Source organism: Eumetopias jubatus, unplaced genomic scaffold (assembly GCF_037043125.1).
Source record: "Eumetopias jubatus isolate StellerSeaLion01/CBP00866 unplaced genomic scaffold, mEumJub1_p1.0 scaffold_6, whole genome shotgun sequence".
NCBI lineage: Eukaryota > Metazoa > Chordata > Mammalia > Carnivora > Otariidae > Eumetopias > Eumetopias jubatus.
In genome coordinates, this window is record NW_028274812.1 from 9,675,428 (window position 1) to 9,693,023 (window position 17,596).

General features: G+C 42.0%; 1 protein-coding gene across 1 annotated transcript in view; it reads right to left on the minus strand.

The window, feature by feature from the left end:
* TULP4 (TUB like protein 4) overlaps window positions 1-17,596 on the minus strand; it is a 232,735-nt gene that overhangs the window by 153,478 nt on the left and 61,661 nt on the right. Inside the window, exon 3 of the mRNA XM_088023816.1 lies at window positions 15,716-17,483. Coding sequence (XP_087879942.1) covers window positions 15,716-15,967 — 252 coding nt within the window. The 5' untranslated portion in view covers window positions 15,968-17,483. The remainder of the gene's footprint in view (window positions 1-15,715; window positions 17,484-17,596) is intronic.

A 17,596-nucleotide genomic window follows, 5' to 3' on the forward strand; every position in this document is an offset into this window, starting at 1 on the left:
CACCTGAATCATTAAGCCCTACCTCAATGTCACTAAGCCCTGAGAATTGATTTTCCCTTCTAGAACTAAGCCACACTAAGAAGAAATACACTATTTACCATTTATTTTAAGGTGCCAAAGGCAACTCCCAGCTCCCATGGAGTTTATACACCGACAAATGACAAAATGTCAAGTACTAATCAACTTACCTGAACACTGCTCTTAAGACCAAGAATTTTCAGAAGAGGGTGAATATTTAGTTTAAAAAGAAAGAAGGGGTGGTGGCAAAGACCCAAGTGCTTAGCAGTTTGGGGAATGGAACAATTAAATCTGTTAAAAGTAGGAAATAAAAGAAACTAGAAGAATCTGGAACCTTGGAGCTGGAAAAGGTCTTAAAGACCACCTGATTTTTAAGGACAAAGAAAATTGAAGGTCAGAAAGTAGCTGGCCCACGGTCAAAGATGCAGAGACTATCAGAACTGGACCAGAACCCCAGGCTCCTTCCTGCTTATTCGGGTCCATCATCACATGGGGAGTTTCAAAGAGACGATGATGGGCGCCTGGGTGGCTCAGTTGGTTAAGCAACTGCCTTCGGCTCAGGTCATGATCAGTCCCTGGATCGAGTCCCGCATTGGGCTCCCTGCTCAGCGGGGAGTCTGCTTCTCCCTCTGACCCTCCCCCCTCTCATGTGCTTTCTCTCTCTCTCTCAAATAAATAAATAAAATCTTTAAAAAAAAAAAAAAGAGAGACGATGATGGCCCAGTGTCAAGTGACTGCTCCCTGGCACCGTCGTCATTTTTCACCATATGAAAATGATTCACCACAACATTATTTTCAATTATGCAGTAAGAAAAGGGAACCTGCTCCCTCCCAGCCTCTGGACTACTGTGAGCTCATAGCATAGGAGCTCACAGCATACCTTTCACGTAAGTCTCTACAGGGAAAGGATGTGAGTTAGTCCATTGCTTAGTACCCCGCCTATCCCACAAACAGAGGTAATCAGCATCCCAAGTCTCACTCCCCTCAGTGAGGGTCACGGAGAACAAGATGAGAAATATCATGGCCTGTAAAACCTCTCTCCAGATAACCTCGGCCCTGAGGTCAGACAGACAGAGCTCTAAGATGTTGATGAGACTGAGCAAAATGCCCCATGAGATCGGGGAGAGGGCACCTGGGTGGCTCAGTTGGTTAAGCGACTGCCTTCGGCTCAGGTCATGATCCCAGGGTCCTGGGATCGAGCCCTGCATCGGGCTCCCTGCTCGGCAGGAGGTCTGTTTCTCCCTCTCCCCTGCTTGTGTCCGCTCTCTCTCTCTCTCTCATGTAAATAAAATCTTTAAAAAAATAAAATAAATTATATTCTCAATACTGTGACTGATTGAAATTCAAACTTTATCTGGATGGTGATCTCTCCGTCCTTTAGTTTATCCATTTTCAGGAGTTTAAAACCAAACTGTCTGGCAGATCTAAGAGTGCTTAATTACCATTGGTCCTATTATAAGAAAGTCAGGCACCAGAGATTCCGTAACAAGTACAAAGTATACGTTGATTTTCTTAATAGCAATAATCTGTTATGAGTCTTTTCCTGAACCTAAAGAAAATATGAGTCAATTCACCTATAACTGAGGTATAGAAAGGGGCTTTCTAATTATGACTTGAAATCCCGATGCAATAAAAGACGGATAAATTGAACAAGATAAAAAAGTTTTTAGAACTTTTGCATGGGAAAAAAAAATAAGCAAAGTCGAAAGATAAATAAAAGAGAAAACACACATATCACAAATAAAAAACTAATATCCCCAACAAAGAACTTTTAAAATTTGAAGAAGGCAAAGTGATTAAAAATCCTGTAGAAAAAGAGACAAAAGATGTGACTACATAACTCATAAAATACAAAAATGGCCCTTAAGTATTTGAAAACATGTTCAACTGCACTTATAATAAAAGATATTCAAATTAGAACTATACTGAGGTGCCATTTCCTAACTAGCAGATTGGCAAAAGTTTAAAAGCTTGATAATACACTCTGTTGGTGAAGCTGTGGGAGAAAAGGTATTTTCATACATTGCTGGTAGGAATGCAAAATAGTTCTACCATTATGGAAGGGAGTTTGGCAATATATAACAAAACTACATATGTTTTCACATTTCAACCCAGCAATCCTACATCTAAGAACTTACCCTAAAGATACATCTCCAATAATCTGAAAATACATATGCACAAGTGATTCACTGCAGCATTATTTATAATTACAAACTACAGGAAATTCCCTCAATATTTGAACGTGGAGTCTGCTGCATCAACTCTGGCACATACACACAGCAGAACACCATGGGCTGTAAGAGGCTGTGGACGATCTGCACAAGCGGACATGAAGTCACCTTCAGATGTTAAGTGGAAAAGCAAAGCGTAAAAAAGCATATATGTGTGTGTGCATGTGCATGTGTGTGTATATACATATGCACACACACACCTAAAACTAATACACTGTTATATGTCAGATTATATCTCAATAAAACAGGAAACACACACACACACACACACACACACATATATTATGCTCTTTTGTCAAAGAAAAAAGAGAAAAGAAGAAGACATTATAAATACATATAGACACTTATTTTTATAGACGGCAAACAAATACCATAAGGTAACCAAGTTATTTCTAAGGTGGGTGGACAGAGTGGAAGAGATAAGGGAAGGAATGTCAGTTCTCCAAGAACACCTCTTGATGCGTTTCTTAGTTTTCAATGCAAGTTAATGTTCTACATCTGCAGAACAAAATAAAATCAACAAAATCGGAAAGAGGGAAAACCCAAAAATGAAAACAAAACTGAAACAAATAAGCCCAACTATGTTTCAGATGAATTACTTAACTAAACTGAAGAAAAAGTAGGAAAGTAGAGGGGAATTAATCCCAGCCATCTAAGCACATCAGTAGTTGTCTAGCTGTCCCTCGTGCGGGGGGACGTGGCATAAAAGGAAGCTGACTGTGAACTCTTCTCTCTTCTGTGACTGATTGAAATTCGAACTTTACCTGGATGGTAAATAACATAATACCATGGACTGAATGGCTTAAACAACCAAAACTTTATCTCTCACTATTCTAGAGGCTGAAAGTCCAAGTTCAAAGTGCCCAGCAAAGTAGATTTCATAACAAGGCATCTCCTGTGGGCTTGTAGATGGCCTACATCTCACTCACTGCCTGTTGACTTGACCTCTTCTTTGCACACTAAAAGGAGAGCGAGCTCTCTGGTGTCTCGTCTAAAAAGGGAGCTAATTTCATCACAGGAGCCTCACTCCATGGCCTCATCTAACCCTAATCACCTCCTAATGCTCCATCTCCAAATACTATCCCATTGGCAGTTCCGGCTCCAATAAATGAATTCTGGGGAGACACACTTGGTTCATAACATCTTTTTAAGTAGGTATGTTTTTGTATTAGTATGGGTGAAGAAATTCTGAAACTATTTCAGATGTATTATGAGATTGAGCAAACTATGGAAGGAAAAAATACAAATATGAAATGAAGGAAGCCATGGGGATAGTATGGAATTGGAAATACTGGTGTAAACTCATGACTTCTAAATATACATATTTAGTCTATATGTCTATATAGGCATGTGTATGTATGTGTGTGTCAGTTTATCACCTCTCAGCTCCAAATGCACCCTTCAATGTCTGCTCTGGTAAAACAACGGAATTCCGTTAAGCATTTCTCCTTTAATGTGAGCATGATGTTAAGCTTGTTCAGTAGAGGGCACCGGAAGGCCATCCGGAGGAAGAGGATTCCCAAGGGTCGTGGGGGCGGGAGGATGCTGCGTGGGTGTGAGGAAATCCAGGAGAAACTGCCACAGCTACCGGCTCAGAACACAGTCCCTCTTGTGACCTCTTGGCTAGTGACATTTCTGCCACAGAAACCAGAGCCCCTGCCACCTGTTCTCCCAGCTGTCCATGGCCTGGAAGGCCCACCCTGAGTGGTCATCCCTTCTGTAAGCCCCCTTCCTCGAAGCCCCCGTGTGGCCCACTCACTCTGAGAGCCTTCTGCCCCCAGGCTCTCCCTGCATAACACACCACCAGCTGGCGATCACCCGCTCCCCCGACTGCTCTCCACAGGGCTATTCACTGCTTGCTTTCAGACCAGCTCCAGTCTTGCTAAGCCAACCAACTTCTCTGCTATCTGCTATCTGAGATTTGAACCCCCTTCCAAGCTTGTCCTTCCTTGGGTCCTCACCCTCAGTCCTAGGGTCCCATATAGTTTTGTCATATCTACTATAACTCTTTTATCAGTTAATAATTTTTATGTTAAACTTTCCCTGTTTAACCTATCCTGTGATCTCTGTCTCCTGACTGACCCAGACCTCCACAGGACGTATATTTGTAGGTACATATCCACTGAAAGGGCCCAGTGGCAATGAAAGCCCAGTAGTAATGATGACATCTAGAGGCCAGATCTTGGTTTCTAATACCATATCCCTCCATACCCCCATAAAAGTAGAATTTCTCCTCAGAGAAATGACTGTTTCCAGATCTGAAGCAGGTTAACTACAACATAAGGCTGGGACACCTTTTTATGTCCCAAAGTAAAGAGGCACCCCCAATGGCTGGAGTGTATCAAAAGAACACATCAGCCTGAAGGAGTTTCCACTGACCAAATCTGGAACAATTTGAGCAAAACTGGGTATAATTAAGTTTAATAAGCATTGAAGAAAAAAACCGAGCTCAGAAAATTGAGTTCAAGAAAAATCCATGAGTTCACACCGGTAACAGAGGGGGGTGGATGGATGGATGAATGGCAGAGAACAAGGAGCTCTTGCTTACCCACAATGTCCATATATGCAAGTCGGAATGGAGTTGAAAATCACCATTTTGCAACCATCACAGTAAAGATTGGTTCAAGCAAGAATCAATGGATGATCAATCCATGTAGGAAATTCTGGTAAGGAACAGGATATGTGCATTGTTTTAAAGGATCCTCCCACTGACTGCTTGTAAATGCAAGGGGAAAACACAGTAACCACACAGCAAGAACATCGGATCAAAATTAACATCAGCAACGAGGGGCAGACAGATACTGTGTGCCTCCACATGTGATACCCTAAGAAAGACAGAACATCCAATATCACTTATGGAGGATTCAGCTGGGGATGATTAACCTGAATTTAATAATAATAAAGATCAGACAGACTCCAAATGCAGAACAATCTATTAAAGAGGGGAAGGAGTGTTCTTCTAAAATGTCAATGTCATAAGACAAAAAACAAAAACAAAAACAAAACCCTGAAGAACTGCTCTAGATTAAAGGGGCTTACAGATACGTAATAACTAAATGGAATATGTGATCCTAAACTGGATCCTACTAGAGAAAAAAATTGACAAAAGTGGAATATGGATAGTACATTAAAGTACTGAATTAATGTTAAATTTCCTGAAGTTGGTAACTGTACTACTGTGGTTATGTGAGAGAATGTCCTTATTCTTAGTAAATATACACTGAAATATTTCCGGACAAAAGACCAAGATATATATTCTCCAATGGTTTAGGAGGGAGACACACACACACACACACACACACACACACACACACACGCACACGCACACGCACACACACAGAATGGGAGGAAGGGAAGGAAGGCTCAAGGGAAAGAGGGAGCTCATAAGAGAAATGAGTGCAGGTTAATAGGCGACTTTGAGTAAAGACTGAGTGTTCTTTTAATTTTCTTGCAACTTTGGTGTAAGTTTGAAATTATGTCCCAATAAAAAGGTTTTAAAATGTCTTTTATCCAAGGTTCTAAGACATACGTTAAAAACTCTGGGGTAAGCATGCAGCTCTGCCACGATACTCAAAACAGTGTTGTCCACAACTACATAGTCTAAATGGTAGCCACTAGCCACATGTGGCAACTGAGCACTTGAGATGGGGCTAATTCGAACTGATATATACCAGATTTCAAAGATTTAATATGAATAAAAAGAATGTAAGTTATCTCATTAATAGTTTTTATGCTGATTACATGCTGAAATAATATTTTAGATATACTGAGTTATATAAAACATTATTAATTTCATCTATTCTTTTTTACTTTTAATGTAGCTACTAAAAACTTTAAAACTGGGGCACCTGGGTGGCTCAGTCGGTTAAGCATCTGCCTTCGCCTCAGGTCATGATCCCAGGGTCCTGGGATCGAGCCCCGCATCGGGCTCTCTACTCAGAGGGGTGCCTGCTTCTCCCTCTCCCTCTGCCTAACTGTCTCTCTCTCTCTCTCTCTCTGTCAAATAAATAAAATCTTAAAAAAAAATTAAAATTACATATGTGGCTCATATCATATTTCTATTACACACTGTTGATCTAAAATACAGTAATTTTCTTTTTCTTAAAGAGGTATTGATCTCAGGCGCCTGAGTGGCTCCAGTCAGCTAAGGGTCTGCCTTCGGCTCCGGTCATGATCCCAGGGTCCTACGATCAAGCCCCACTGGGCTCCCTGCTTAGCTGGAAGTCTGCTTTTCCCTCTCCCCCTGCCCCTCCCTCCTGCTCATGTGCACACACGTGCTCTCCCTCTCTCTCAAATAAATAAATTATTTTTAAAAAATAGATAAAGAGGTATTGATCTCTTAAACAAGTATGTCATTACTAGGGGAAAATGTCAATTTACATTCCAGATCCTGACTACCTTTAAATAATTTCAATCTTGGAAATAAGGTAGATAATTAGGCTTTTTAAAGGCATAATTAAGACAAAAGAAAATTTTAAAGCTTAGAAGATAGCAAAGAGCTCTTTGGCTGTATTGTTTAGGTAATTCCCTAATTAGTCACAAATGCCATCTATAGCAAATTTCCTGAAGAGGGGAAAAATAAAATCTAAAATCATGAAAATATCAAGTAAATGGAGAGACAATAGCTGGTTTTTTACATTTTCGTTTTCAAACTCTGAGTAAAATTAACTTCCCAAGTCTTAAACATTAACTTACAGCATCTTATCAACAAAGCCATTAAACATTTATTTCTGCTACCAAGGAGTTTACAAAATAGACCTTACTGACAACGATGTTATTTCCAAGGTTATTTTTTTTTTTTTTAAGGCTCTGATTAACAACCTCGCCCTTAAACTCTAAAACCTAAGAAGCAAAGAAAGAGAACAGAGCTCAGACAGGCAGAATTGGTTTTTGTCTTGAGCACTGTTATAGGGTCACATGCAGCAGGAAGAGCTTGGAGGTGAGCTTGAACAGGAGGGTTACTCCAGGACAAAGAAAGGCCCCTGGGACAGAGACAATTTCCTCTGTATTTAGTAGACCAAATCTAAGTAGGCCAAGTGGAAAAAACAACAAATGCCAGTAAAGATTCCATAAAACAGCAACAATGAGGAAGAGAAACCAAATGGAGGTTGCCAGAAGGTACAACAAAAACACCCAGCAGTATAATCTCGGGCAAAACGCACAGGCGTATTTGTTTTGGAAGTTCAGAGTCAAGCATGTGGGTGGACCCAATCAGAAATACCAAATTGCGGCACGGCCCAGATTCTCATGTTCTCTCTCCCTTCCCGCACCCTCCCAGGCCCAGCTCAGACCATATCCCAGAGAGATGACTTTACCCAACTTTGGCCAAAAACCTCCTGTTAGAGTATGATACGCACTGCCCGGTGCACTACGCATCCACTTGTGCATGATGCCTGCGCTCTCCCTGCCGAGGGACCACTAGGCAGCTCCCGGACACTTGAGGCCCTGTCTCAGGTTCTGGGAACTCAGATGGAAGTAGGCAGGTGAGTGAGCTCTGCTTAAAACAAAGTCCAGAATGCCTTACGGATAAGGAAGCAATACACATGAGGTGAGCAATGTTCCAGAATCCCAAACCTATAATAAAACTACTGGCACGAGCCCAGCCTCCCTCCTAGCAAGAACACCTCCAACCTGCGCCTAACCCCTCACCTGCCTCCCACCTCACATTCCATTCCCCCTTTTGCAAACCTGAGGCCACTCCTCAGCAGAGAGGCCATGGCTCCACTGTTTTAGCCTTGGAAGGAAGTGCAGATGGGTACAATGCCCAAGGATGACAGTGAGTCTAATAATAATTAAATAAGAACAAAGGCTTAGGAGCTCTTTCAGGTATATTGTCTGTGGATTCCAACTTCAGTCACCAGCAATTTAGGAGGCAGGTGTCACTGTTCCCTTACAGATAATACAACCACAGCACAGAGGCAGTCTGGTTCAAGAATCCATGAGTTCACCTATTAATAAATCACGAACACAGATTCTACAGTGCAGGAAATATTTATTTGCCCAGAACTTCAGTATTAATCTCATTCACTCTCATTTTGACATGATATAGCTTGAAGCTGCTTCCGTAGGAGGCTATTACCAAAAAAATTATTGCCTTGTATCCACATCACTCTCTCATTCTCTCTAGCAGAAATACACCCAAAAGACTGTGTTTTCCATGTGTCTACATTACTTGCAGACATGGTTATTTATTTCTATTAGGAGAAAAAAAATTTTAAACAAATTGCTAAGAGAAAAAAATAAACAATGCCATCATTTCAACAAATTCTATTTTCTTAATAAAATATAATTCTATTATATTGTTTCTCATTTAGGAAAAAAAAATCTGTATTTAATTTTAAGAACCTTTTAAGCTTCTTTCTTTTAAGAACCTTCAAAAAATATCTTAACAGGAGATTTCTGATTTAAGATGTCAAACTAAAGATGATCCTAATCCTTCTCTTAGAAAAATCACTTCACAGGGGCACCTGGGTGACTCAGTAGGTTAAGCAACCAGCTCTTGGTTTTGGCCCTGGTCATGATCTCCTAATCCGGAGATCAGGCCAGCTCAGTGGGGAGTCTGCTTCCCCTCTCCCCCGGCCTTCACTCACACACTTTCTCTCTCTCTCTCTCTTACTCACTCTCTGTTGTGCGTGTGCATACACACTTTCTATAAATCTAACGAAGGAAGGAAGGGAGGGGGACGCCTGGGTGGACTCAGTTGGTTAAGCGACTGCCTTCGGCTCAGGTCATGATCCTGGAGTCCCGGGATCGAGTCCCACATCGGGCTCCCTGCTCGGTGGGGAGTCTGCTTCTCCCTCTGACCCTCCCCCCCTCATGCTCTCTCTCGCTCTCTCAAATAAAATCTTAAAAAAAAAAAAAAGGAAGGGAGGGAGGGAGGGAGGGAAAGAGGGAGGGAGGGAGGGAGGGAGGAAGGAAGGAAAGAATCACCTCACAACAAGAAGCACGAAAACAAACACAAGGCCATCTTCCACGATGCCCAAATCAAAGCATATGAAGATAGAAAATGGATAAGGAGTGGCAAATGGATTCCCAGAATAGAGCAAGGCCAAACTGAGTGCCTGCAGAGAGATGCCAGGAGCAGAAAGCCTAGAACGGTTCAGACATGAGCCCGAGTGCTGGGAGAAAAGCCACACATAAATCGGCGTGGCACCGGCCAGCAGAGGATGCTCCTTCCCTCGGAGCACTCCTGATGGAAGCAGGCAGGCTTCTCCCTCACAGCATCAGACGGTGACAGCTCTTTCTCCTGCCACCATGAACCCGCAGACAACAGCCTTGGGGACCTGGCACAGTGAAGATGGTGATGGGGACTGAACCTCAGGTGATTTTCCAAGAGGTTAAGAGGATGGAATCCATGGGGCTCCTGGTTCAGTCTCAACTCTGTCGATAAGGAGAGATATGTCACCTTGGGCAAGCTGTTTAACCCCTCTGTACCTCAGTTTCCTCAGCTATAAAATATAATAATAACAGGTTCAAAATCGGAGAGTTGATGTCAAGATTAAAAAAAAAAAGCTTTCAGAATGGCATCTAGCATTAAATGAACACTAGCTCCTTCTCCTCCTCCTATCGCTACCTCTTCCTCAGCACAGGTGTACGTACACACACACACACACACACACACACACACACACACACACACACACACACACACACCCTTAGCTCTTGAATGCTGGCAGCAGAAGTGAATTCACAGGCATGTGGCTGGAAGGGCCTTATCTAGAGAAATTGAACAACCCCGGAGAAATATGCTTGGATGCTGACATTTGGCAGTTAGCAGCAAAACAGTCAGTTCTCCCCCAGATTATTCCACAGTAAAATCTACCAGCTGAAACACCCTCCCATGTACACATACACAGAGGTGCCAAACAGCTTTATGGTGTATTACTTTTAAACATCATTGTGAAATTCCAGAATATCTATGATAAAGAGCAGCTGCCAAAACTTCCAGATTTTTTTAACAGATTACATACAGAAGATTTATAATAATAATAATAATAACAGCCAATTTATAAAGCCCTCATGATGTACCAGGCACTGTTCTAAATGCTTTACATACAGTTATACTCACTTAATCCTTCCAACAAACCTACATGAGAAAAGTACTATTTGTAAACCATTTCACAATTGAGAAGATTAACAGTACAGAGAAGTTAAATAATATACTTAAAGCTAGGATTCAGAGTCTAGCTTCAGGGCCTGAACTACTATGCTTCTCAGTAATAACTCTCCAAGTCTGAAGACTGTGGAAAAATGCTTTCAAAATTTGGAAGGAACCAGCCTAGAAATCTATACCTAGACAAACTATCAATCAATAGTGAAGGAAGAATTAAGATATTTTTAGACATACAAGTCTTGAAATTCATGACTTATAAATTCTTTCTTAGGAAGATACTGGTGATTATGCTCCAACAAAAGAACGAGTTCAACCAAGAGAAAGATACAAGGTCAAAGAAACAAGAGATACAGAAGTTAAGAGGCAAAGGAAATTCTCAAGGTGATGACAAAAGGGAAGTTCAGGAAGTCAGCTGGGCAGCAGGTCCATACAGCCACCAATCCAAAGAGCCGCAGGAAGACAAAGGACTCCCAGATAGAGGTCTCCAGGAAAAAAACAAAAACAAAAAGAACCAATAAATCATCTTACTGGTCTGAACATGCAGAAACATACTGAAGACGCTGGAAGGTTCACAAAAGATAAAGAAACCAAACCACTAGGAAAAATAAGACTTTTTTTTTTTTTAGATTTTATTTATTTATTTGTCAGAGAGAGCGAGTGAGCACAAGCAGGGGGAGTGGGAGAGGGAGAAGCAGGCTCCTCACCGAGCAGGGAGCCCAATTTGGGGCTTGATCCCAGGACCCTCGGATCATGACCTGAGCCAAAGGCAGCGGCTTAACCAACTGAGCCACTCAGGCATCCTGCAAAATGACACCATTTTTATCACAAAGGAAAAAAATGCTGAACAGTAAAGGAAATATAATCACAGTATCCTACTTGACTCGCCTGCACTCAGTATTGACACAGTTTAAATAATGTAAATACTGAATAATGAGTTACCAAGTATGCTAGAGCAATACTGGGATGATTAGCTTGCAGGGCAAGGCTGGGCTGAGTGATCAAGGAAGGGAGAGCTAAATCTCCACCTGCCAAGATAGGACAGAAGCCAACAGACAAAATCCCAAAACTGATGAATCAAACAGGTAATAATATGCCTTCGGTGAATAGCCTGGACAGGAGGTAGGAGAAGGAGACAGAAGTGAGAAAACTGCTATTTTTCATTATTAGCATTTACCCACGTGTGAGTATTCCTGTGGTAAAGAAGAAATTACACCACTGAGCTCTGCTGTAAAAACAGATGAGACAGTTTAGGTGAAACAAAATCCTAATCTTAATATGCAGAAATAGTCCTATTTCTGCCTCTTTGCTAGAACAGTTCCCTGTTCAAAATTCGTAAGACACCTTTCAAAGAGCTGTTTCTCATACATCTTCCATCTATAATACCTGGCTATGCTCTTATCCCGAGAGTCTTACTAGGGCCAGCCACACATCTATCAGTGGATCACAGTGACATGTTTAGACACTACTTCTTGAAGACTATTATTTCCATAATAAACTACTATAAATATATAAATACATGTTATAAAAACATAATAAATATTAAAATAATCAAATAAATTAAGTCAATACTGTCAATTCAGTTTTCCACATTGGTGGATCAATGCACTGAACTGAATGATCATTTTTATACTACCCTTTGATTTTTTTTCAACACTTCTTTTTGAATACAACAGTCTTCTAATGGTCCCAGAATGCAACCCAAACCAAAAGCAGTGCCTTTCATCCCACAAACATTCATCACTATTGCTTTTTCATCATTGACTACTCAGGGTCCAGTCTTCCCAGTCCACACAGCTCCAATACTTCACACCAAACTCTTCACCATCCAAAACACAGTCACTCATAACTCTGTTTCTCTGATCACTATGGTTCACCTTTGTTGAAGCAGTGTCTTACAGAAGGAAAAACAATCAGACATGAATTTTATCCAAGGTCTGCCATCATCATCTAGCTCTCTACCTTGGACAACTTCCAGCACATCTCTGAACCTCAAAGTCTTTAGCTGGGTAGAAGAATAAGACAGAGCTGCAGAGAACTGTTACAAGAGCTAAACAAAATAACAGACATAAAACACATAGAAAATTGTGGCCACATAACACATGGCAACGGTCATCAGCAGTTACTGTCACCAGCTTTATTTCCATGCAAACCACATCTGTCCTCTGACACACAGGTCACCTGGGCAGGAACTGCTCCTTGGTTGCTGTGAAGCCAAAGCCCAGCAATGGCCAACTGACGGTGGACTCTCAAGTGTGTACAGAACCAAAGGGGCTCTGAGATCCAGCTCATGCCCCACCTCCATCCCAGAAAGCACTACCAGCCACTCTTGGCCCAAGGCTTCATCCTCTGCATCACTGCAGCACTCTGCACCCCAGCACACCCACCACCCAGGTTTTTAAGTCTACTCTAAAAAAGAAGATACAGGGGTGCCTGGGTGGCTCAGTCGGTTAAGGTCTGCCTTCAGCTCGGGTCATGATCCCAGGGTTCTGGAATGGAGCCCTGCATCAGGCTTCCTGCTCAGTGGGGAGCCTGCTTCTCCCTCCGCCATGCCCCCTGCTTATGTGCTCTCTCTCTCTCTCTCCCCTTCTCTCTGTCAAAGAAATAAAATCTTTTTAAAAAATAAAATTAAATTAAAGTTAAAAAATAAAAGATACATCCCTCACCAGGAAAATTAAGTTAACTATGGCTACATTTGGGAAATTCAAAACTATATTTTTTAAATACCACATTTACTTCATTCATATATTGTTTCATCTGCCCAGTCTCATGATGAAGACCCTCTTATCCCGTTTTTCCTACTCAGAAAAGCTTTAATACTAACGCTGGAAGATAAAAATGGATCAACCTAGTAGGTACGTTTTATTGTTTTAAATTCCTTTCCAGCATATAAAATTAGGTAAGTGCCCATTGTTCATTAACTGTTATTATAGTACAAGTTTATCCGAAAAAGTGCAAGAAAAGCTGAGGGACTGTGGTTTTGCAATTCATATCTTTAATTATCTGTATATAATTAAACTTTCAAATCTCTTGTGCACATCAACAAAGCCCCAAATTCCACAAGGCAGCCCTGGCAGCTTCTGCCCCCATTGCACCTGCAGGGTGATCCTAAAGAGGGCTTTCCCCCATAGACTGCAGGCAAACAACAGCGGCCTCTGGTTCATGCTCTCTAAATTCGGTGTGTCTACATGGTGAACACTTAAAAGGCTTACCTGGGAAGGAAACAAGACAGACATGGTCACCTAGCATACTAAAATATGCTCACACAAATAAACAGAGATGGTTGCTTTACCAGAAGAGCCACATAAAGTGAGTCACTAACAAATTATCTTTAACTCGGGTCATGAACATGAGCGTGTAATTTTTCAAACTTGACTACAACTGCATGCTGATACGTTAAGCCCAGAAACAGCTACATCTGAGCATTGTGTAAATCAGATAGATTATTAAAGCAGCACCTTGCTTAAACCTTCTGCCATGGAATAACTGGAGTACAGAATGCCCCAATATGAATAAAATCCCCATTACAAACCAGAGTATACCTATACACAGTAAACATTTCATAGTTTAGTGGGAAGAGCAAAGTATGTCAGCTTCCTATCAACTATGGCGGATTTGTCCCAGGGATGGCAAAATATACATACAGGTCCTTGTCCTTGTCCAGCCAGACCCAAATGCATCTTCCTGGGGACACACCTGATGCGGTAAGGTGAATACAGACATGTGCTTAGGCTGGAGCCAAAGGAAACCCAGCACCTTCATGTCACAGAGAAGAGAGAAACTGCTTCTCTGAGGCCAGAATGTAGCTTAATCTTCTTGCATCACTCATTTAAAAACAAACAAAACTACCTAAATTCTATCTATTTCTCAAGACCCTGCTCAAAAGTCACCTTCACAACAAAATCTGTGGTAAACTTCAGCCTTGATTCTTTCAATGACCCAAATCTTTCTTTCCATACTTAACTGAAACACACGTGGAGAAAGAGATACCCAGGTACACACGTCACCTTTACTGCTAGACTGTGGACTCCCATCAGGCATAATCCATAATTTATCTTGGCCCATGGTGGCAAGTACACACAGCACCCGGCACACGACAGAGATGCAATAAATATCTACTGACTGCATACGTGTTTTCATATCTTAACTGTGAAACAAAAATCAAAAAACACTGTCTCTGGCCTCATGAGTCAGACTAATAATGAAATTTAAGGGTATTAAGTAGCATGACAAAGGCTGGACAGTAAGAATACAATTAAGTAATTAGGGTGTACGAGGCACACAATATCACCATCCACATACACAGTATCCACCATTTTCAAAGCCCTTGCAAAACTATATTCTCACCATTTGCAAAGTCCTTGCAAAACTATATTCTCACAACTCTGAAAGAAAGGAATTATTATTTCAACTGTAATGAGTAAACTCATTTCAATTCAATGAGTAAGCTAATGACTTGAATGACTCGGACAGGACCATACTACCAGCTAGTTAAATGGGAGAGCTTGAACTTCTTATAACAGACATATGGAAAAAAAGGAAGAGAAATGGGAAATAAAACACAGTCCTCTCTTCCAACCAACACTACAGTGGGTGATCACAAATCTACCAACTCACCTTTTTGTGAAGAATTCATAAGAAAGAGAAAAAAGATTTGCAATGACTTTTCATTGGCTTTAATCCAAAATCAGCCACATTTTTTCACTAGAATTAGTGCACAGATCCTTAAATATGTTAAAAATGTAGAGAGAGCATAATATCAATATAATACACCCAACAGATATGAAACACAATGGCTCTTATCCAGTTAATTACTGTCACCTCTGTCCAATAAATTCCTTTGTTCTTGCACCCCCAAGTACAAGAAATACACGGTAGGTATTAAACTGTCACCCAGAGCAAGGCGGATGTTAACCATGTAAAGTGAAGAAGGCAACACCACCTTCATTGTTTACAGTGCCAGTCTCACACAGGGGCAGTAACTCTTTGTTACACAGACAGGGTACCAAAAAGGCTGAGAGCACGACATGTTGCTTAGGATCATCCAATCGAACCTCCCAGCCTGGGCAGATGGCCGCCCCGGTGTCCCTGCCGGTGCGTAGCCCACTGCCGGGAAAGGAGAGTGAGGGCGCCCAAGAGAATGGACACACTCAGGAGGGACACAGGCCATTGGGAACTGTGTCCACCTTAACACATCCCCACTGGGACATGGGAGACAGAATTCAGTTTTGAAAGTGTCACTTGACAGCAAGTGGAGAAAATGAAGCAAAGCAAGTTTGGAATCCACAGGGAGGGGGGGGGCTCGAGAATACCTCCCCAGGTGAGCAGACAAAAAGTGCAACAAACCCCAGCTCACCTCACTATTGTGGCCCCGCAGGTTGAAGTTTATTCTCTGTGGTGTGTTTCTGTCCCGGCGGCAGTGGCTGGAGGTGAATGTCACCCCGACAACGCCCCGGCCATTGCCTGTGGCCAGCCAGCCCTCCTCATAGTAGCGCCTCCGGCACACCGGCTTCTCCTTCTCACTCTTGGGAACACGCCCCTTCCAGGACAGGCAGAGGATGTTGGAGTCACTGCAAAGGACAGGCCCATGTTCCACCGCTGCATACATACTTTTTTTCAGTGAACTGTTTTATTTAAAAAGTAATGCTGAATGCTGAAAAACTGAAACCAGTTCTTTTCATGAATCAACTGATTGATGTAATTTCTGTGGTTGGCTTGCGTTGTTGTCCCCGACCCCTTTTAATGAAGACTGACCTAGATCTAATTACAAGGTCAGTATTTTATAAAGATCCACCAAATGCATAGTGAAAAAATTCCTCTAGAAAAGATGATGGCAGTCTGCTAGGAAAAGGTAATGCTTAAAAACAACATGCGTCCATTTTTATTTTCAAGTCCTTAGAGGAAGAGCGTCATTAACACGTGCTGATCAAGAAACGGGGTTTTCTTCTTTTTACTCAACTTGGTTATTCTCATTCAGCCTGAGATTCCAGTTTAGTGTAATATGATTCCAGAGACAAAGGGTTGCAAATACATAGATTTCAAGTAACTTAAGGCTTTAAAGAATCCCTCGAGCTGGAATTTTCTCTTCAAAAGTTCAGATGCAGAGACAGAACACATGGGATCATCTTCTGAATCATCATTCTGAAGCCACCCTCTGGCATGTTTTCTCAACTAGACAAATTTCTGCTGCTGAAGCTGAAAAAGATTGCATAAAGGGAAAAAAAGGCACACAAACCGTGCAAAACAGACCAGAGTTTGTGCAGAGAGCAGTCCAAGCTCAGCAAGGAAAACAGACTCTCCCCACTGTTCCGAACCAGAATCTTTCCACCTCAGGGCCCGGCCTGGCTTCCCAGCAGGCAGGTTGCTGTGTCCTGGCGGAGAGCTGGGCTCCATCTGACTGGCCCTCCACAGACCAGTGCGTTCCTCGGTGCCATAGAGGCGGAGAGAGAAAACCCCTTCACTCACAGAGCCAGAAGGTTCTAAAGCTCTTGAAGTGGCACAAGTGTTCACCTTGGGTGAATCCTAAATCCTCTCATCGACAAAACCGAGCCTCACTACAGGATTCTCTTCTGACCCGTCTCCTTCCTCCCTCCCCTACTGGCTTCTCCCCTTTCTGCTCCTAAAGATCACCTATTTTTCCATCTTGAAGGAAAAGACTAATCTCAGAATTAAGTCTATCAAGTACTCTTCCTCCTATATGGACTCAACAGGGAAGAGAAGCCCTTAAAATGCAAACACAGACAAGTGTCGGGATCTTCCACACCGTTTCCCTAAAGAGTCAGCATGTTGTGCTGATGGGCACTCTCCTGCTCACATTCAGAGGTGCTTCCAAATGCCACGTGGAAAGTCCAAGGAAAAGAAGCTTTGCTTGGATGTTCCTTGATACTTATTTTGTAAATATTGGTTTCAGTTGCTACTTTAAAATATTATCCTACAGATATGGGAAAGGAAAAGGGAAATAATAAATTAAAACTTCAAGAATACAGTTAACTGAAAAAGGCAAAGGAACCAGTTCATCGTTCAAACTTGTCCCATCATACCTGACCTTGCTTTCCCGTAGTCATACACAGCCAGAGTTACTTCTCAGTCCAGAGTTTTGAAGTCTGTCCAAATCACCAAAAACACTGGAAAATAAAGTGCAAAACCCACTGCATGATGACGCCCGCGCTGCTTGACACCACGCTTCTCCCCTGGCCACCTTCTCACTTAGTTCCTTCTTTAAAATGCAGAGGTATTT